The following is a 22644-nucleotide window of genomic DNA, read 5'->3' on the forward strand; positions in this document are numbered from 1 at the left end:
TCCCCAATGACATCAGGACAGCAGAAAGTCTATACTTCTGACTTCACAAACTAAAAACATATATATCATGGTTGAATCCAATTATTGTAAGTAGCTTAGGAATAAAGCGTCAGCTAAATGAAAGGTAATGCAATGCAATGTAAAATACGTGCAAAACTATAGACATTGTGTTTTAGTGCACAGGGCTAATGAGTGAATGTTACCATGGGTGAACATTGTTAACATTATACAGCTGCATGTAAACATTTTCATGCATGCTTGTTAACACGATGATGTAAGCATTGTACCAGCTCCTCACAGAGCTGCTAGGATTGCTGTTATACAGTCAGTGATACAAACAGTCTGTTTCCTGCCCTTCACTCCTCAGAAAGCTATTAAAGACGATTCCTGCAGACCTCCAGCAGAGACTCATCACATTGACTGCTGTGATAGAGGAGCAGATGAACAGTCAGCCTGGCTGCTGTGGTATGAACCTTCCATTTTACAGTGTCTGAGGTCACATGTGAGATTGAAACATTTGTTAACTTTAGCCTGTGCATCTTGTAGAACTGTTGCTTTTTCAAAAAGTCAACTTGGGGCAAGTCAAGTTGCAAATGTTTTTTTGGACCATAAGGTCTTTTTTTCATAGTCTGATGCTCCTATAGATTTCACATTATAGATCTGATCAGGTCCTCACAGTTGAGATGAATGAATGTTTGAGTCAAAATGGAAAGTTTCTGTTCTCTTCGCACAGATGATTATGAGCGTCTGTTTCAATGTGTGTTCCTCAGGAGGATTCTCTGATACCTATGCTGCTCTATGTGATTTCAATGAGATGCCATTTATAGAGGAGATTCAGTGGGTATGTCACTGCTGTATTCATACTAGTAATTATCATAAATGTAAAAATGCAACACATGCTACTTAAATGTGCTGTTTGTTTGTTTAATAGAATGATGCAGTGACCTTTTAAAGACACTTGACATGAACTGAATGTTAGTCCCTGTGTATAACGGCTACCTGCTTTGGCAGGATGTTGACAACATCTACTCCGCCCACAACTGGAGACAGTTCAACCTGCACGACTTCAGCCACTTAGACAGCAGGTGAGATCTAACTGTCTCAACCAATCTTACTTCACCTCAGGCACATACTCTGTTTAAATCCCTCTGGTTGCTCCTTTCCTGTGCTCTCAGAGATTTGGCGTTAGCAGTAGCAGCTCTGTCCTTCAACCACTGGTTTACCAAGATCTACTCCAAAGATCTCAAGATGGTAAACTCTCTTCTGTTTTCAAATATCTATGAAAAGATGTGAATTCTTGAATCCAGGGTTTTTAAAGGATTGTGTGCAAAGCATGTATATAAGTCCATGATTAATTCATGCAACCCAATCAGGAGGGCGGAGGCAATTTTTTTTTAACATGTACTAATCCACTATCAGAGGTGTCAAAAATAATCACATTCTTTACTCAAGTAGAAGTATAGATACTAGGGTTTAAAAAGACTTCTGTAGAAGTTGAAGTATCAACTCAAGCTTTTTGCCTAAGTAAAAGTGTGAAGTACTGGTTTCAAAACTACTTAAAGTATAAAAGTAAAAGTAATGTAAGGGGACATTTTTTTCCATTAAGGACAAGCCGCCTCTCATGGGCCTATAGTGCACTACTCCATCTCCTTTTTTTCTAAAGGCCATAATGACTATAATGTTATATTAAAATGTTATGTTGAAAAATGTGGAATGCACTAGGCTACCCTTTTCAGCTGCATATATGCCGATTGAAAATGATCACATTTTATTACAATGCAAATACATTAAAGTACCATATGTGTACTACTGAGCATTAACATGCGTTTCATGGAGCGGAAGACATGATAACTAGTTGCCAATAAGTATTGTAGTTAGTGAGGTCCTCAGATCGGCCCTGGCGGAGCGCCAAGAAGAAGATCAAACTTGACTATCTCGAGGAAGTAAAAGTCGTAACGAGGTTTCCGTAGGTGAACCTGCGGAAGGATCATTACCGGTGCAGCCTGATTAGACTCTGGTCGAACATGCCACCCATGACAGCCGTGGGATTAAAGTCAGTGGGTTTTTGCGCTGTTCCCACCGCAGTTAGCATGGTGGCTAGCCCCGTTATGAAAGTTCGTTATAACCGTATGTGACCGTACACACATGCCGTAAGTGCTCTAACCAGCCACCATCAGCCGGACAATGCCGCTGGCTTAACACACTTGTCACATTAATCATAGAGTCGTAGTTGTGATTTTGGTTTATTGTGATGTAGGGAATGGAACAGGAAGTTTGAGGTCCCGAAATGCTGGCATTAGCGGACCAATCACAGCCAAGGGCTATCCGTGGGCTCTCCGCCATTTCGACGTGTAGTTAGAAAAATGAGAGCTGCACGAAAAGCTCTCCGTGGAGCCCCGGAGAGGCCCGGAGAGGGCCTTCCATGTTGGAGAAGGCGGTCTTATCTGTCCGTGTCTGTCAAAACGGAGAAGCATACATTGGCCTTTAGGGTCTCGTGCAGCGCCCCAGGGCCAGCATGTCTCCCGAGTATGGGGTGCCGTTTGTAAAGCAGCTCACGCTGAAAATAACAGCAACATTTTGTCACATTTAGCTTCAATGAGAGTCACTTTTTTGCACATTTACAACAATATTTGTCAACTTAGAGATATTTTAAATATTTAAATCCAAATGTTAAACGTTACACTTAAATGTTAAATCTAAATGCTTAATCTAAATCTAACTGTTAAATTGAAATCTAAATCTAAATGTGAAATCTAAATGTTTAATCTAAATCTAAATCTAAATGTTAAATCTAAATGTTAAATCTAAATGTTAAATCTAAATGTTAAATCTAAATCTAAATGTTAAATCTAAATGTTAAATCTAAATGTTAAATCTAAATCTAAATCTAAATGTTAAATCTAAATGTTAAATCTAAATCTAAATCTAAATGTTAAATATAAATGTTTCGGGTGAAACTAAATATTTAACTAATATGCAAATTCAAATGCCGGTAACAGGAAGTAACAAAATAAAAGCTCAAAGTGCGCCACCTTGTGGCTGTCTATAGTGGCTACAGGTCATAAGTCCCGCATCCTTCATAAAAGTGACACTAAAAACTCAAAGTACTCTTCAAATAAAGTTTCTCCAAACGTGTTTGTTATTTTATGTAGTTAATATCACAATAATCCATGTCCAAGAGTCCATTTCCCCGGATAAGATTTATTCGTTATTTGCCACTATAAACACACTCTGACCTCCTCAAGCTTTTATTTTGTTACTTCCTGTTACCGGCATTTGAATTTGCATATTAGTTAAATATTTAGTTTCACCCGAAACATTTAGATTTAACATTTAGATATAGATTTAGATTTAACAATTAGATTTAGATTCAGATTTAACATTTAGATTTAGATTTAGATTTAACATTTAGATTTAACATTTAGATTTAGATTTCAGATTTAGATTTAGATTCAAATTAACATTTAGATTTAGATATAGCATTTAGATTTAACATTTAAGTGTAACATTTAACATTTGGATTTAAATATTTAAAATATCTCTAAGTTGACAAATATTGTTGTAAATGTGCAAAAAGTGACTCTCAAAAATTCACACCAGTTTTTTAAACATGGTTTGAAGCTAAATGTGACAAAATGTTGCTGTTATTTTCAGCGTGAGCTGCTTTACAAACGGCACCCCATACCCGAGACCCTGAAGACTATACCAGCGGGGGTTATACCCCTGGCAGGTACTACCAAGCCAGGCAGTTTTCAGGTTAGAGGCCAGTCTAAAAGCAGCTTTGCCATCACCCATTGGCAGTAGGAGGTTTGGATGAAGATTGGGCCGATGTTTTGTCATACATATGAATGGTGTTTGTGCCTATGCAAATTAGGACATATTCAATAAGTGGAGAGTTCATGTGCATATTCAAATTCATTTCAAAAGAAACTTGTAATACAAAAAAAGTTACTTTTCATGTATGCTTTTACCATGTAAAGTTTTATTGTGGTATGAGTAAAGGAAAAAAATAAGCCTATTTGGGTATATTTTGGGCATATTCGATTAGTGTATAGCTCATTTGCATTTTCAAAGAAACTTGTAATACAATTTTGTTTTACTTTTCATGGGTAATTTCATTGTGTAAAGTTTTATTTTGATAGGAGTAAAGTTAAAAAATAGCCGCATTGGGGAGTATTGTTGCCTGTGTAAGGGATGCAGTATGGTTTGCAGATCCAATTGCACGACTCTGAGACACAAGAAGGTGCAGTTAACAAACTTTACTGTTAAATAACGGTACACGTTAAGGCAGTCCAAACACGAGTACGTAAATCCAACAGGAGGCAGGCAGCGGCAGAGTTTGTAATCCATAAATCAAGCAGGGAGCAGACAGCGGCAGAGTTCGTAATAGTTACGGTCCAAGGTCGGTACACAGGCAGGCAGTCGATCAAAGTGCACAGTATCCGGCAGGGGAAAGGCAGAGACGTAACTCGTTAAGCAGGCAGTGATCGGTAACAGGAGAGCTATCAGAAGTAAATGCTGGAACGCTAAGAACATGAAGAAACAAGGACGAACTGGCAACAAAATATAGGAACACACAGACTAAATATACCGGGTGATGAGGATCAGGTGCAAACAATCGGGGAGGAGCTGACAATCACCAAGGTGGAACACACACACGAGGGAGGGAGTGAGGAGTCTGAAACGAGAGGAGAGGTGATTAAACAATAACACAGAACAGAAGAATAAGTTATAAATATCAAGCCAACTTATCTTAATAATCGGGACTGGACATAACAGCCTGGCCATAAAGGCACACATTGATGAGAATATAACATATTTCCTCAACTAGGATTTCTTAGGACTTTTAGTATGTTGTTCTGGACACCTCATAGAAATGATCTATGCTGAAAAAAATTATTTTATATTTAGTTAGATTTTTGGCTCCAAAAGGAGTTACTTTGCCTGGACTAGTTGTGCAGCATCAGGTATCAGCTCTGACTAGTTATAATGAAAACAATAACAGTGTAAATATGCTATTGATTATGAATGATTGCAGCAACAGTTCATATGTAATATTATTATTATTATTGTTACTACTATATTATAAATAATAATCTATGTGGGTCAAATGACATGTCCTGGTCAAACATAACTCCAAGGCTCTTCACAGTAAAGCTCTGAAATGTTTAGTGGTAATTACAATGACGTCAATTTTGTCTGAATTTAGAAGTAAGAAGCTCTTGGTCCTCCAAGCCTTGATGTTTTTGAGACATTTCTTAAGTTGAACTAAGTGACTAGATTCATCAGTCTTCATAGATATATACAATGGGGCGTCATCTGCGTAACAATGGAAGTGTATGTGGTGCTCTAAGGGAGCATATATTATATATTTAGTCAGCCACCAATTGTGCAAGTAGTCCCACTTAAAAAGACGAGAAAGGCCTGAAATTTCCATCATAGGTATACCTCAACTATGAGAGACAAAATGAGGGGGAAAAAATCCAGAAAATCACATTGTCGGATTTTTAAAGAATTTATTTGCAAATTATGGTGTGTTTGGGATCATTGTCATGCTGAAAGACCCAGCCACGTTTAGTCTGCAATGCCCTTGCTGATGGAAGGAGGTTTTCAATCAAAATCTCACGATACATGGCCCCATTCATTCTTTCCTTTATACGGATCAGTCGTCCTGGTCCCCTTGCAGAAAAACAGCCCCAAAGCATGATGTTTCCACCCCCATGCTTCACAGTAGGTATGGTGTTCTTTGGATGCAACTCTGCGTTTTTTCTCCTCCAAACATGACGAGTTGAGTTTTTACCAAAAAGCTCTATTTTGGTTTCATCTGACCATATGACATTCTCCCAATCCTGTTCTGGATCATCCAAATGCTCTCTAGCAAACTTCAGACGGGCCTGGACATGTACTGGCTTAAGCAGGGGGACACGTCTGGTACTGCAGGATTTGAGTCCCTGGCGGCGTAGTGTGTTACTGATGGTAGCCTTTGTTACTTTGGTCCCAGCTCTCTGCAGGTCATTCACTAGGTCCCCCCTAGTGGTTCTGGGATTTTTGTTCACCGTTCTTGTGATCATTTTGACCCCACGGGGTGAGATCTTGCGTGGAGCCCCAGATCGAGGGATATTATCAGTGGTCTGGTATGTCTTCCATTTTCTAATAATTGCTCCCACAGTTGATTTCTTCACACCAAGCTACTTACCTATTGCAGATTCAGTCTTCCCAGCCTGGTGCAGGTCTACAATTTAGTTTCTGGTGTCCTTTGACAGCTCTTTGGTCTTGGCCATAGTGGAGTTTGGAATGTGACTGTATGAGGTTGTGGACAGGTGTCTTTTATACTGATAACGAGTTCAAACAAGTGCCATTAATACAGGTAACGCGTGGAGGACAGAGGAGCCTCTTAAAGAAGAAGGTACAGGTCTGTGAGAGCCAGAAATCTTGCTTGTTTGTAGGTGACCAAATACTTATTTTACAGAGGAATTTACCAATTCATTCATTAAAAATCCTACAATGTGATTTCTTGGATTCTTTCCCCCCATTCTGTCTCTCATAGTTGAAGTGTACCTATGATGAAAATTACAGGCATCTCTCATCTTTTTAAGTGGGAGAACTTGCACAATTGGTGGCTGACTAAATACTTTTTTGCCCCACTGTATAATGTAATAATTCCATGAGTAACTTGTGTGTGCATGGAGGATGGTAAATGGCAAATGTTCTAGTCTTGATGACCACTCAAAGCGATGCCAGCCTAATGCCGTATCAATCCCTACATGTTGTTCCAGTCTCTGTCAAAGAATCTTATGATCTATGGTATCAAATGCTGCACTAAGATCCAACAGGACGAGTATAGAGACAAGTCCATTATCAGATGCAATGAAAAGATCATTGATAACTTTTAATAGTGCTGTTTCTGTACTGTGATGGATTCTAAATCCTTACTGAAAGTCTTCCAACAAACCATTACGCACAACTTCTTTAACAGGAGTGGGCTTTTTAAGCAGCGGTTTTGTTACAGCTACCTTATAAGCTTGTGTTATCAAGCCGGTTAACAAAGACATATTAATCTGATTTAAATGTCTGAACATATTTTTTCATTTTGTTCACGACCAGTTTACTCTCATGTCACCTTAAGAGCAGAAAATCAGGACAAAGTAGTGCCCTAACCGTGTGTTCTCCTGCACTTTGAAGAATTTGACATCTAAAAAATGCCGCCCCATGGAGCCTGAGGAACTTATTGTGACTCTTTGGGAAATGCATTACCAGATTTCTCAGCACTGATGAGAGAAAAGGACATAGACATTTACATTGACTTGACATGTGTTTAAGACTTTGTCTTTCTCTCTGTCTTTGTACCTTCAGTCAGTAGATGTCCAGAAGCAGCTGACTTTCCTGCTCTCCAGGTCTCCCAGTGTGGAGGAGCTCTCACTGGAGGCCAGTGGACTCAAACTGTGAGTTTGTGTGTGACAACAATGTAAACAAACACTTCCATCAACAAGAGTAGAGGATGTTAGAGTTAGATGTTTCACATCTTCAGGGATGCTGCACAGAGATTTCAAAGTTAAAGTTGCTAACTGGTTGTACTGGTTTGGATTGGCCTGATTAATAATAATGGGGATGAAATTACACTTTAACAGAGGGCCCTCAGTACTACTGCAAATACATGTCATTCACCTGCTATCTGCAACTTCCTATCAAGAGTCCACTCTTGATAAAGGTTCAGTTTGGACATGTTATTCCTGTTAGGATGCAGTCATCCCTCTGACAAGTTTTACAATCTCTAACTTTGATGTCCTTTGGTAAGATTTGCAGTAATTCTCTCCGATGTGGCAGATATTTCTGGCTAATAATCTGAAGTTGTCTGTGAACTGATGATATGACTGTGCACACTGACCGACCAAGAAACACTTAACCACAGGGTTGATTTAACTTGTACCAAAGAAACACTGTTACTCCAAAGAGTCTGTCTAGTTTAAAGTGCACTTTTTAGGCATTGATGGAAATTGAGAAATATCTTTTTTATTCTGCCGCAGTGACTTTGCAGTCAAAATGGCCTCTGCCCTGCGTGAGCACGCCTGCTCTACCCTGCATTCCATCAACCTCTCAGACAATCCAATCGAAGACAAAGGTGGGCTCTTTATACACCAGATCTGGTAGGAGCATGGTATCAGAATAGAGCGCTAACTCTAAGCCATCTTCCATATTGATCCTAACTGCCAGTTTAACTGTAAATGTCTTCGTCACAGAGCACTTTCTGTGGGAGGCCTCTATTTACTTTGACTCATTCTCTTTGAATGGGTTGAAATCATGTGATTATGTTGCAAGATTTTGCTTGGGCTGCAAGTACAAGCGAAACCAAGCGTGAAGAGATGAGGCAGCTGGTGAACTAAGCTTAACTCAGTGTGTTGTCTGTCTCGAGCTAGAAACTGCAATTGAGGCGTCAGAAACAGACACCATCAAGTGCTAAAACAGCATGTATGTGTGAGTCAGCCAGTGAAGCTTTGTCAGCCAGTGAAATGGCCTGCTGTACTGTTTAACTGGAAGGTCTTCTTCTTGAGCTTCAATCATGCAGCTATGGGTCAGTTCACTCAAATTACAAAAAAAGTGAGAAAAGACTACATGTAATCAATTTAAAGAATGCCATGCAGTTATTCTGAAGTTATAAGTTTGATACAGTCCTCGAAAGGGAGTGTTGATCAAATGTTTCTGAAACCCTTTCTCTTTTCTTATTTATTGAAATACTTTTCATGTCCCAATAGCCATCAATAATTGAAGCGCATAAAACAAAGAACAGAAGTAATGCCGGTGTCTTTGGCACTCGCAGGACTGTAATAAACTTGACCCTTCATTCGAACAGAAGGAAATGATTGGCTGATGTATTTGTCTGTTACTAACCGACCTGTCTGCCTCTCACTGTGTATGAGTCTTCACAAGCCAGACAGCAGACATACACTGCTAGAGTAGAGGCGATCGCCAGGAGTTAGTGAGAGAGTCACAGAGCATCCGGCTTCCAGCAGCTGTCAGTCAGTGCACGTTCCTGTGTTTTGGAGGCGTAGCTCTGACGAGAAAGCTGACGGAAGGGGTTGGGATGTATCAGTTGGATGTTTTCAAATTGAGCCTGCTCTTGATAGCTTTGCAGGCCTACCAGCTCTCATACACTGTGGCAGAGGAAAGTTTGCTCCTAGTTGTTCCCTGACTGTGAAGCAGGAATCACAAGTATAGAGACATCACCCTCTGCAGTTCAGATAAACAGAGAGTGATAATACAACAGATGCACCATTAATTACATCATTGCTGCTGTACAATTAAAATCTGCCACATTAACATCAATAAATGAAATACACTCATTTTAGTGGTGAATCCATATTATGTTAACTCGGTTTTGCTATTTGAATAAATACGAAATGTCTGCTACAACTTTCAGTACATTTAATCAAGGCTCCTTTTCTATTTGAGCTGATTTTTTATCTTCAATTCTATGAACCATAATAAGGATTTTTAATAGGATTCTGTTTTATAGTGTTTCTTCGATATTTAGTCTTGATGCTTTAGAAGTTTTTGATCAAGAGTTAAAGATAATGTTATATCAATATACCAATGTGACATTTCTATAAAAGTGTTCTCTTCCCTTGTCTGATGAAAGTGTTCTTCAGTCATACTAATAAATAAATAATATTCACATATTATATTGTTTATTTTACAATTAAATTTGTTATAATTGATATTAATGAGGATATTATTGAAGACTCCATTGTGAGTGATAATGTTGATTGTACCAGAGTACTTGAGGTGATCATCTCTGTAAAATGTAACTGCTATAAATGTTATAAATGTCACTATCCATAGCTACATGTGATAGGACAAAAATGGTTATTGTATTCACATCAGGTATGTGTTTATAAAAATATGTCCACATTCTGCGTGTGTGAGTGTTGTGTCTTTGATCCCAGGTGTAATAGCTCTCAGTCAGGAGCTGGGGAATCTACCTAAAGGACTCAAGCACCTTTCTCTGTCCAGAGTATCAATGACTGCAAGAGGTACAAACACACACACACACATACACACACACACGCACACACACTATTATATATTGCCTACCCACATGCTGTATAAATCAAGAGGAAGAGCAGGAGGAAGATGGGGGGGTGGACATATTGTAAAAAGAGCAGGTGACAAGGAACTAAACTTCCTCCTCAGACCTCTCAGCCCTGCAGCTCTCCTTCCTGCTCCTCCGGAAGAGCATGTGATGTTCAGTATCTGTAGCCTGCAGCAATCTATGTCTTCCAAACCAAATGCAATTCTTTCATAAGATGTACTGTATGTCAAGTTGTCCTCCACCAACAACATCACTATTGGTCCATGGTTCTGTTTCCAGGTATGGGCTGTCTGAGTCAGCTGTTATGCTCCAGTCAGCTCTTCTCCGCCTCTCTGACCCACCTTGATCTGTCTGCTAACCCCACTACCCTGGTTACTGAGGAGGCCATGGTACGCTCTCTCCCTCTCTCTCTCTCTCTCTCTCTCTCTCTCTCTCTCTCTCTCTCTCTCTCTCTCTCTCTCTCTCTCTCTCTCTCTCTCTCTCTGTAAGTTTGTGTGTGTCATGCCAAGCTAAAGATACATGCGCTAGAATAATTGATAAGGATTTGTTTTTCAATATCACTCTCATTATATACAACTCTGTGTGTGAGTGTGTGTGTGTATGTGTGTGTGTGTGTGTGTGTGTGTGTGTGTGTGTGTGTGTGTGTGTGTGTGTGTGTGTGTGTGTGTGTGTGTGCATATGTGAGTGCGTGCGTGCGTGTGTTTGTGTGTTTCAGTTTCTCTTCAGGTTCCTTTCCAGCCGTAACTCTCTGTGTCACCTGGACCTCAGTGATACCAGCTGTCCCCTTGACACGGTCAGTGAGAGACTGAAATAAATTTATCTAGATATGTGTGGAGATACACAAATAAAACACTGTGGTTTCAGGAGCAATTCAGCCATGGAGCACGGTGAAATCTAGGCTTTGACAGTGTAACGGAATAGACTCATTATCAGGTCAGCATAGAGAGATGGTTAGCACAAGAGCATTTTGGGCATAATATAGGCAGCATTTCTGTGTTTAAAGATTTACATTATTAACAATTACACTAATAATCATTACAGATGAATGTATTGACTTGTAGATTCAGTTTCTTGTTAAAGTTTTGCAGTGGACCTATTAAATGGGAAGGGGACCACTGGGGCTGTGTACGTCTGGGGCCAAGATTTGTGTAGTAATTGGGTATTGAACAGCTGTTCTGGTCAGTCTGTATGTAGCAATCACTTGACCATACTTCCTGTTTCAGTTATTTGTGTCGCTCTCCTCTGGCTGTTGTTACAAACTGATGCACCTGAACCTTGCCAGGAATCCTTTCAGCCACAGGTCAGCTTCATTTTCCATTTCTATGAACCTGACATCCTCTCTGCATCATTCATTCATCTCCTGTAAAGTAATATGTATTATTTTGCACACTTTTAACCAAACCCACTGCTCTGGTCAATTCTGTCATTTGACACTCCTTTTTACTCTCCTTATTTAGTGTAGGATTTCTGATGAGACCCTTTTTATCTAGCATAGCAGGATACAGCACAGGTGGAACAAACAGCTCAGAGTGAGTAAGCCCTGTGAATGAGCCAGGGACAGATACACGTCAATCAAATTAAGCCTTTAATTCACCTTAATCATGGCAACTGTTCTTTTCCTTGTGTAAAAAGGCCCAAAGTGTTGCGGTAAAAAAGGCAGACTCGCAGCTTAAGTAACAAAGACCATCTTGTGTGAAGTGGTCAGTCTACTGAGACTAATGGGGTGATGAGTCAGAAACTGAAGATGACCAGTGGACACATTTGTGATAGAATTCTGACATCACTAGGAATTTGAAGGAAATCACATTCTGTTATTCAGTCATAAGCAATTTCATGGTGTGTGTGAAATTAATAGCAGCTTGTGTACCATTGTGCATGAATTGTGTGTGTGTGTGTGTGTGTGTGTGTGTGTGTGTGTGTGTGTGTGTGTGTGTGTGTGTGTGTGTGTGTGTGTGTGTGTGTGTGTGTGTGTGTGTGTGTGTGTGTGTGTGTGTGTGTGTGTGTGTAGAAAGGTGCGAGGGGTGACCAGGAGCATTGAAGAGTTCTTCAGTCAAAGCTGTGGGCTGAAATATGTGAACCTTTCTGTGACCAAACTACCTCCACAAGCTCTCAGGTGTGTTCACACCTATTAAATGCAATAATGTAATATTAACTTTTAATTATTCATTTATTTCTCTAATTTGAAAGTTTTGAATACACCATAATACAAAGCAAGAAAAATTACAAAATGTATTTTACTATACCTTTTTTGGGTTGTTTTCTGTTATTATCTCAATTATTAACCACACAATAAGAAGTCTTAACCAAACTGATAGAAAGGGAATGCTATCCTTACTGAAGTAAGTTTGCATGGTTGCTGCTGAGCTATAAACGTAGCTTACAGCCAGCACAACTGCTTTTCTTCACCTGTCCTTAGTAACAGCAGACAAACAGACAAACAGCTGGTGGTAGCAACCACTCTCAGTCATGCTAACAAATAGTGACTTGCTGAAAATTCTCCTTAAGCACACAATTCACAATACTACCATCTGTTCTCATACACAGACACAACACAAACGTGCAAAAGAAGATGTGATACAACTAAATTAAATATCATGTATCTTTACATATACAATTGCAATCAGATATATTCACCCCCTCACCTCAAAGGACATTATAGTGATGTGGATGACAGATAATGACAATAAATGACCAAAAAACTCGTTAAACAACAAAAGATATTTATTGATACATATTTGAGTTATTTTGACAACAGAAGTTGACTTAACTTTGAAGTTCAAATGAAAAATGTAACTCTGTTAACATATGTGCATGTGCAGTATTATTCAACCCCCAGCTTCAGTACTTTGTGGCGCATACTTTAGCTTTAATAACTTCTAAAAAACTTTTCGGTAAGTGCTGACAAGCTTCTTACACCTCTCAATCCGAATCTTTGCCCATTTTTCACGGAAAAATCCTCTAGCTCAGTGATGCTTGATAGCTTCCGTGCTGCAACTGCCTTCTTTAAATCCCACCAAAGTTTTATAATCAGATATAAATCTGGTGACTGTGAATGCAACTCCAGGCCATTCCAGGATATTTTTCTCAACCAAGCTTTGGTTGACTTGGAGGAGGTCTTTGGATCATTGTCTTACTGGAAAGTCCAATGATCACCAAGGTTTTATTTGCCAACAGAAGCCATCACATTCCTCTTTAAAATGTCCTGGTATTTCTAGGAATCCATGATAACAGGTAAACGATCAAGATTGCCAGTTCCTGCCTCAGTAAAACAGCCCAATATCATCAATGACCCACCATCAGGCTTGACCGTGGGGATGGTATTCTTCTGTTCATTTCTGTTCTGTTCACGCCAGACATACCACTGGTCCATATGTCCAAACAGTTTCAGTTTGGTTTCATCAGTCCATAGAACTGGCACCCAAAACTATGTCGTATTATCCAAATTCCTCCTGGCTTGTTCTAGTCGACTTTTGATGTTCCTTGTGGTCAAGAGCTGAGTGCGTCTTGAAGCCGGCCATGAAGTCCTTTTTTATTCAGTGCACGTCTTACAGTTGCCACTGACGCACTTGTACCAGCCTTCATCAGGTCATCCTGAAGGTGTCTTGCAGTTACACAGGGTTTCTCCAAGTTGCTGAGGGTCCTTGATGAAATGTTGGGCTTTGTGCAACAGCCAGGAGGGGTTTGATACAAGATACAAGATACAATATACATTTATTGGTCCCACACACATGCACAGACACACGACATGCAAATGGGGGGAAATTTGTCCTCTGCTTTTGACCCATCTGGTGAACACAGGAGGACACACAGAGCAGTGGGCAGCCATGCACGGCGCCCGGGGAGCAGGTGTTGGAGGAGTAAGGTGCCTTGCTCAGGGGCACTTAGACAGTGGGGTAGGGGGAAGCTGCTCCATAAGTTGGAAACTTCCTTATAATGCTCCAAATGGTGTCTCTTGGAATATACATTTTTGTGAAATCTTCTTATACCCAAGGCCCCTCAGGTTTGATGAAATAATCTCCTCTCTCAGCTTTTGTGGAAGCTCCTTTGTCTTTCCCATGATTGCAACTCTCCTTGAATACTTTCATGGTCGAGGTTTATATATGCATCACAGCTGAAGCAATTGAAGGATCATTATAGAGTTTCCAAAGGCTTAAATATGTTTCAACTTCACTTTAGGCCATACAAAAGGTCAGACAGCTTTAAAAACAACAATATTATATAGGGGTTGAATAATTGTGACATGGCTATCTTAACAAAATATATTGTTACACACAAATATTACATCATGCATTTTCTGTGTTGATTTTATGTATCACTCAACTCATAAAGAAGTCATCCGAAGCAGAATCTTGCGCTTTGAAAAAACTGTAATTGATAAATATTTAAAATCTTTGGGGGTTGGATATTTCTGATTGTAACTGTATATATGTTTCATAATAATTAAATATTATTTTATTATTATCTTTAAGGTTATTACTACAGGGCCTGGCAACCAACACCCATCTCTCTGGTCTGGAGTTGGACCTTAGTAGCTGTGAGGTACACACACACACACACACACACACAGAAACACACACACACACTCACAAACACAAACACATACTCACTAAGATAGTAGATTTTGCATTTCCTATTCCCTTACCATAATCTTAACCATTAAAACTACATACCTAACCCTAACCTTAACCCTAACCCTAACCTAAACCTAAAACAACATCTTAACCCTCAAACAGCCCTTTGAAATAGTGAGGACCAGCCAAAATGTCCTCACTTTTCAAAAAGGTCCTCACTCCGTAAGGTCTATGCTCACAGTTGTCCTCACTGATACACAGTACACACACACGCACACAGCCTATGTACATTTCCAAAAACATTCCTCACTCCCCATCAGTTAAAAGACAGTTTGTGAATTTCAACAAATTAATTGATCATGTGGAGCATATAAACATATACACTTGCACACAATGTTCAATGTAAATCTGACTTTTTATTTATTTATTTGATAATGCATGAACAGGCTTATTTACTTGAAACTTCATTTCAATGTACCAGAAGTCCTGGTTAAGAAATTACTTACTGATGTGTGTGTGTATGTGTGTGTGTATGTGTGTTTCTGTCTGTCTGTGTGTGTACGTGTGTGTACGTGTGTGTACGTGTGTGTACGTGTGTGTACGTGTGTGTGTGTGTGTGTGTGTGTGTGTGTGTGTGTGTGTAGCTACGTTCTGAAGGGGCCCAGGTCATACAAGAGCATATCTATGAAGCTACTGCTATCAAAAGTCTGGATATCTCTGACAATGGTATGCAAATTACACACACCCTCACAGACACACACACACAAACAAACACACACAACACATACATATCACCAGTTGTTAGTAATTGAAGGTACACATAATTATAACAGCGATAACAATAATAACATGTTTTATTATCTATAGCATATATATAATTGCTAGCCTGGTCTCCTTTAACACACAGGCTGAATCTGGAAATTACATCTCTTTAATTTGCCATACTTACAACATAAATTCACATTTTTACAGTTTAATGTAATTGAAGACACCAAACAGAATTATGGAAATATGTGTTATTTTGACCAGGTGGTGGAATACATTTGTAAACATAAGACATGTGCACTGTGAATCATAGCAGTTGACTTTCTGGAATAAAAATCTGTTTTGCAGCTACACTTTTCCTATATCCTCTCTTAATTTTTGGCTGAATGTTGACAAATAACTTAATTCACTTTTCTCATTCTGTTGGGCTGTAGGTTTTGAAAATGACATGGTGACTCTTGTCCTGTCTCTTGGTCGTTGTCGCTCTCTTCAACGTCTTGCTTTAGGGGGGAACTTTGCCATGAAGTCCAGGTGTGGAGAACATAATACACTATGCTGTACATCACCATGCTCCATTGCTTCTGATCATTTTACTCTACCAGCTTGTCTTCCTCTGACATCAGGCGATAACCACCTGTGAATGTCAACAAGGCCCAGGTGAAGCTTCTGTAAACTGAAACGTAATGAAATAAGGGCTCTTTGCCTGTGGCAAAGAAAAAAGATAGACCTACAAATTATCATAAAAATCACAAAACATTCATGTAAAATTACTAAAGATAATTTCCACTTTACTGTTCAAAGAGTGCCCTCTTTCTGTCAGCTGTCTGCTGGTAACAATTTATCAAATTGTTACCACTGCAGATTTAATTGTAGAATTCATCACATCCAGACAGAAAAGCTTCACGGCAGCAAAGTTGTTGGAGAGAGATGGAGGTGCAGGAGGAAGGACGGACATTCTCAGTCTAACATTATAGGTCAACATAACGTTTCAAAACCTTAACTGTGATGACAGTTTTCTTCCGTCCTTCTTTAAGATGATTAGTTCCTTCTTGTTAACATCATTCTTCTTGACATCTGCTGTCTGTGTCCACCAGAGCTCTCACTGATGTTCTTCATCGTATAGCTCAGCTCATTCAGGATGAAGAGTGTGTAAGTGACACTTCCTTTCTACTCATTCAATCCCTGTATAACCCTCAGTAATATTAGCATTCATTGCTACTTATTATGTTCAACTTGATCAAAACAACAATCACAGCCTATTTTGAATAGAATATTATATTATAGAAAACTACAGATTTGTCATGCATTTGTGTTTGCGTTTGTGTGTGCAGACCTTGCAGTCTCTATCAGTGTGTGACTCCAAACTGAAGATTGGGATGCACATTCTGCTGAGCGCTCTGGGAGGCCACACAGCTTTGGCTGAACTAGACATCAGTGGAAACAACATCGGAGACACTGGAGCCAAAATGCTGGCTAAAGCCCTGATGAATAACACTAGACTGAGGTACACACGTACAAACGTACACACACACACACACACACACACACACACACACACACACACACACACTAGCCAATGTGTTGCATGCACAACAATTTGGTTCAGTAACCAACTTTCTATCGCACACACTATAATGGCTGAATCTGTTTCTATTACACATCATAATGCAGATTGTTCAACTTTATGTTTTCACGGCATTTTACGAGAACGGGTTTGGTTCCACAGCCAAACCATTACTGAGCCCATCTCACCGATTTTTTTACTGGAAACTGTGGGTCTAATGTTTGCCACTAGATGTCATTATTTCATCATTTATACTATTTAATGTATTATTTGATTGGCTGCAGGAGTATTTGGTGTGTTCACATTGGCATTTGGTGTTGCATGGAGCAGATTTCACTCACTGCAAGTTCACACAGGCTACAGTGATCATTGTCACTTATCGCCAACCAGACTGTGATGGAGTTTTACCAGATCTCTGTCTGTCTCTTTCAAGGTCTCTGACATGGGACAGAAACAATGTCACTGCCAGGGGTTTCCAGGATGTGGCAGATGCGTTGGAAAGGTCACACAGACACACAGACACACACACACACACACACACACACACACACACACACACACACACATACAAATAAAGGCCTGAATAAGTTGTAATTGCATCCAGGCCAATGGATCAAATCTACAACATTGTAACTACCATGCAGTTAATAAAATACAGAAACTCTGAAACTTTTTTCTTTCTTGTGCATTCAACACAGAATGCATGGTGGTGTAACAGTGACGGTTGTGATTTATGTTGAGCAGGAACTTCACTCTGCAGCAGGTGTCTCTGCCTATGGCTGATATCACACAGAGTTACCGCAGTGATCCTGACAGAACAAAAGAGGCCTTGCACAAGGTCAGTGTTAAAGAGCATGGATACATTCTAAAAGGGGGAATGTAAATGCTTTTGTCATTTCTCACATCACGTTTTCTTTCACATGTTGTCTGTCTTTGTGAATAATCTTAAGCAGTTCTTGCATTATTCTACACATGACATACACATCATAATAGACTGCTATGGCTTTTGGTTTCAATCTTCTACCATCATTGTGTTCTGGTCAGTGACTGATGCTGTGGTTTCAAATTGGCTTTTTGTTACTATTTGTGTGTTCCGTTAACAGTAGGTATCATATCAATTCACTGTTGTGAGGGAATATAATATTATTGTGTGTGTGTGTGTGTGTGTGTGTGTGTCTGTGTGTATGTGTGTGTGTGTCTGTGTGTGTGTCTGTGTGTGTGTGCGTGTGTGCGTGTGTGCGTGTGTGTGTGTGTGTGTGTGTGTGTGTGTGTGTGTGTGTGTGTGTGTGTGTGTGTGTGTGTGTGTGTGTGTGTGTGTGTGTGTGTGTGTGTGTGTGTGTGTGTGTGTGTGTGTGTGTGTGTGTGTGTGTGTGCATGAGAGAGAGAGCAGATTCAACAGTGTTTGGACAGAAACAACCAGAAACACTTTAACAGGGTGGAACTTCAGCGGGGGTTTGTATCTCAACAATCAGAAAGGGTAAGAAAAATACTGTATAACAAAGCTGAAGATATGCGCAAGTCAATTTACAACAGGAATAAAATAGTGACAATTCATTCTAACATGGTATTGTCAATGATTAGGGTGTTAGATACCAATATCTTTTGCTTAGTCAGATTAGAGAAGAACTCAGAATAGTACTTCCTGGATATATATTTAATGGAAAATGTGTTCGTGTGAAATCATTTAGAAAATGATAGTGTTGAAATTCATTGCACTGACAATTAACAAAAGCTCCACACAGACAGCTGTCTGTGGCTGAGGTGGTAGAGTGATCGTACTCTTACCAGCGGGTCAGTGGTTCGAGCTCAGTCTCCCCCATCTGCATGCTTAAGTGTCCTCGTGCAAGATACTAAATAGTCCTGGCCGTACCGTATGAATGTACTGTATGAATGTGTTGGCAATAAACTGTTCTGTAAAGTTATATAAATACAGAACCAGAACTGGTAGAGGGTAAACGTTTCATTTTCATTAAGTATAATTCATTTGACAATAAATGTGTGACCACTGAGTCGTATCATATCAAAGATGAGCTGTCTGACAGGAGGTGGTTGTTTTGATTGAAATTTACTTATTGTATTACCTTCTGCCCAGGTCTTTATCATCATATTTGTGTTTGTCTGTTGTCTTTTAGCTGGTTCATGGTATGTGTCGGCAGCTGGAGGACAGTCTTCAACAATTAAACCCCTGCAGCATTCAGGAGGCTCAGGCTGACATCCTAACAGCCCACGATGTGCTGCACAATGCCAGAGAGTCGTGCAAGGTACAGGCTGCTCTGATGGACTCAGAAATCCTCTATGAATTACTATAAATTATTTTGGTCTGTAAAAATCTGAGCAGAAATGTTGGATTATTGTGGGGCTGTCTTGCCTATTAAATAACAGTCAATTTGTAAAAATGGGATAGACTCTCTAGCCCCCTTATTTGGTACTGGTTTAAAATCAATCAATTAAATTGTATTTGTAGAGCCCCAAATCTAATGGCATCCAGTAAAACAGCTAATCTCTAAATTCTACCTGAACAAAGATAATGTTTGAATGAGCAGAGGTGTTAGTTTGACTATATTTCTGTCATTCAATCAATCACTCAAATGTAATATGTATAGCCCATATTCCCAAATCTTATAACAAGCTAGGTGTAATCATAATCCACAATCAGATACAAGCACCATATATTATCAACAATTTACAAGCACTGTCACATTCTGCCATCAAGATCCACGATCATGATCACAATCCATGATGTGGCCACAGCCACAATCCTAGATCTGCAATGATAAAGCACAATGACTCGGGAAGAAGTCAATATAGTGATGAGACATGAATTTGATGAAGAGTGAGAAGAGGAAAGAGAAGCTCTATGGTCAAAGGTCAAAGATCACGGTCATGGTGACCTCACAAAGCGCATTTTTTTTTCACATTTGGCACAAACATTCACTGTGCTCAAAGCTTAACTCATTTGATTTTGGTAGCCAAAGGTCCAAGGTCAAGGTTATGGTGGCCATAGTATGTTTATGTTTTTCTCGTGTTACTGTGTTTCAGTTGTCGAAGGTAAAGGTTACAGTGACCGTTATATGAAAAAAAGGATGTCGAAATATGGACACAGAAACTGCACTAGTTGGTGGAGGCATAGAACCGCAGTGCGGTGATTCTAGTCTGACAATGAGGCAACTCAGCCTCAGTAAAACATTACTGAGGATTTGAATTAAAAGCTTATAAGGTTTAACAAAAGGTTTCATAAATGTATGGTGGAGCCGTTTTACTGGGTCGCTTGAGCTCAGACAGTGTAACTGGCAAAGCTAAATGATGCCACTGTTTGTCTGTGCAGGTGCTTCCCTCTCTGTATGAGGCAGGAAGGACATGTGCCTCTCATGGAGACTTTGTGATCAGCATCCTCACTAACACTGCAGCTGCAGTGACAAAGGAGTTCACTCTAAGCATTGAGGTACAAATTCAAAGTCAAGTATGGATAACTGTTAGTACTTTAGGAAAGTACATAATGAATAGTGTCTTTATATCAATTAGTAGAAATATTTATATCACAATCAATGCAGGTTGAGAGCTAAAAACTGATGAGTTTGTCATTCCTTGTCATAGTGATAAATGTCAGTTGATTGTTTTGAATGATGAATGTTAGACAGCAGAAAGAAACACAGACCATTTGAATATTATACATTTTAAATGGAAACAAGTTTTTCAATTCAACTGACAGTGTATAATTTATATCTTAGATGCATCTTTACTTCAAAGAGCACCTAGCTTAACTTTTTATAAACTTTATGCTACTATGATGTTCAGTTCCTGTGTCTTTATATATTAAAATCTAGTTGTCTGTATTCTATCAATCAATCAAATTTTATTTGTATAGCCCATATTCACAGATCGCAGTTATCTCATAGGGCTCAACAAGGTGTGACATATTCTGTCCTAAACCTTCAACAAGAGTATACAAAAATTACCAAAGAAACCTTACTTATAGGGGACGAACAGAGGTACAATAGATTCTGTGGGGGAAACTTGCGTATATGGGCTGAAGACAAAACCCAAAGCAAAAGAGAATGCCCCCAAGACACTTGAGGCACCACCTGCTGCTGCTGACAGTGACTCAGAAATCTAATCTTCTGTGGACAGTAAAAAGACAGTATTCAGATATTCAGATGAATCAACTTGAATACTAATACTACCTCAGAACAGTTTACCTGCGATTTCTCTTATTCTTTGCATGAAATAAACGATTTACATTAGTGGTGATCGCCTAGTTCCCAATTGTACTTTAATATCCAAAGAATGGTTGTTAATGTGATTTCTAAAATGGGGAAGCTTTGGCTCAAGGTATACAGCAAGGTGTCCTCTAACCAAAAGGTTGGTGGTTCGATCCTGCATGCTGAGGCGTCCTTGACCAAAATACCGGCCCTTGATGTCTTTGCTGACAGAGTATGTGATAGAAAGAGAGGTGCATATAGAACCGCTGCATGAATTTTGGTGAATGGGTGAATGTGGCATGTACTGTAAAGCTCTTTGAGTGGCTGATTGAAAAAGTGCTGTATGAACACATCAAATTCGTTTTAAAATAATCTTAATAATGACAGAATTGTCAGTGTTGATGGATGCTGTTTAGATCTGAGGTCAATCTTGATAGGACACATCAAGTGACTTGGTCCTTAGGAGAAAACAGTGTCTTCTCAGTCACAGTCTGAGGCTCGGACTTAACAATGTTCAGTCACTCAAGAGTCACTCTGTGCTCAAGGAAATGGCTCAACGCCTGATGAGGTGCGCAGGGGAAGTGTGTCCACGTGTAATCCAGCGGTCAAGTGTGAGTGAGTATCTTTCAGACGAGTGTGTGTCCAAAAGAAGGACACTGACACACATGTTTCTGAGAAGCACTCTGGTGGAGAACACACGGAAGATCATCATCGACAGACTGAGGTAAGAAAGCATCCCCTCACTCTTCTTATTTACACTGTGTGATCACTGTAGATACTCTATGATCACAATAGATACTGTAGATAATCTATGATCACTGTAGATCACTGGTCATCAGCCTTTTGAAGCCCAAGATTAGTTTTCAATTCCAAACGGAAGCCGAGATCTTTGCATTTGTTACCATTTGTTTGTTGTTTTGCTGGCTGTTTGGATGGGCTCCCAAGGGTTTGGATCTGTCTGTCTCTCTCTATCACCAACCTGGATCATGTTATAAACATGCAGCTTTTATAAATGTCTCTCCCTAGCTGGCAGCAAGCACTAGGCACACATTCAAAATGTAGTTATTTCTGTTAAAGGCTCAATGTACAAGCATTAATATACGGAAAGAAGGGCAGTGGTCCAACTTTATCTGTTCAATGCACAATATTCAGCTTCTCAGTTCAACAATATGTTCTGCAGAGGAGCTGCTACTGCAGCACAATGTTTTTACATATAGGCTTTGCCTTGAAATGTCCATAAATATGACTATTTCCTTGTATAAAAGTGTATGTAGTCCCTGTGTACTCAGTTAAATACCACTACTATACAGTATGAAGCCATGCATCTTCCTGCAAATATTTCACAATAAAAACAACTTTTAGAAACAAAAGAATGGATTTGGTCAACAGAAACTTGTTATGTTTGTGACATAAATTCAACAGATATACATTATTGCATTACATTATTGTTTATTCTGC

The 22644-nt window shown here is 39.5% G+C and overlaps 1 protein-coding gene across 5 annotated transcripts in view; it reads left to right on the plus strand.

The window, feature by feature from the left end:
- The window catches only part of carmil2 (capping protein regulator and myosin 1 linker 2), a gene marked incomplete in the record, with an annotated part of 64130 nt that overhangs the window by 3741 nt on the left and 37745 nt on the right, over positions 1–22644 (plus strand). For 3 of the 5 annotated variants that reach the window (XM_053427630.1, XM_053427629.1, XM_053427632.1), the window contains 22 exon segments: positions 368–465; positions 771–841; positions 1012–1085; positions 1176–1251; positions 7354–7442; positions 8025–8119; positions 9942–10028; positions 10367–10476; positions 10803–10880; positions 11311–11387; positions 12096–12200; positions 14557–14626; positions 15303–15384; positions 15858–15954; positions 16518–16572; positions 16755–16927; positions 17421–17489; positions 17732–17825; positions 18378–18464; positions 19120–19248; positions 20313–20429; positions 21732–21910. In XM_053427630.1, coding sequence (XP_053283605.1) covers positions 368–465; positions 771–841; positions 1012–1085; positions 1176–1251; positions 7354–7442; positions 8025–8119; positions 9942–10028; positions 10367–10476; positions 10803–10880; positions 11311–11387; positions 12096–12200; positions 14557–14626; positions 15303–15384; positions 15858–15954; positions 16518–16572; positions 16755–16927; positions 17421–17489; positions 17732–17825; positions 18378–18464; positions 19120–19248; positions 20313–20429; positions 21732–21910 — 2112 coding nt within the window. 5 annotated transcript variants of the gene reach the window in all.

This window comes from Pleuronectes platessa, chromosome 7 (assembly GCF_947347685.1).
Source record: "Pleuronectes platessa chromosome 7, fPlePla1.1, whole genome shotgun sequence".
In the NCBI taxonomy this organism is placed as follows: Eukaryota; Metazoa; Chordata; class Actinopteri; order Pleuronectiformes; family Pleuronectidae; genus Pleuronectes; species Pleuronectes platessa.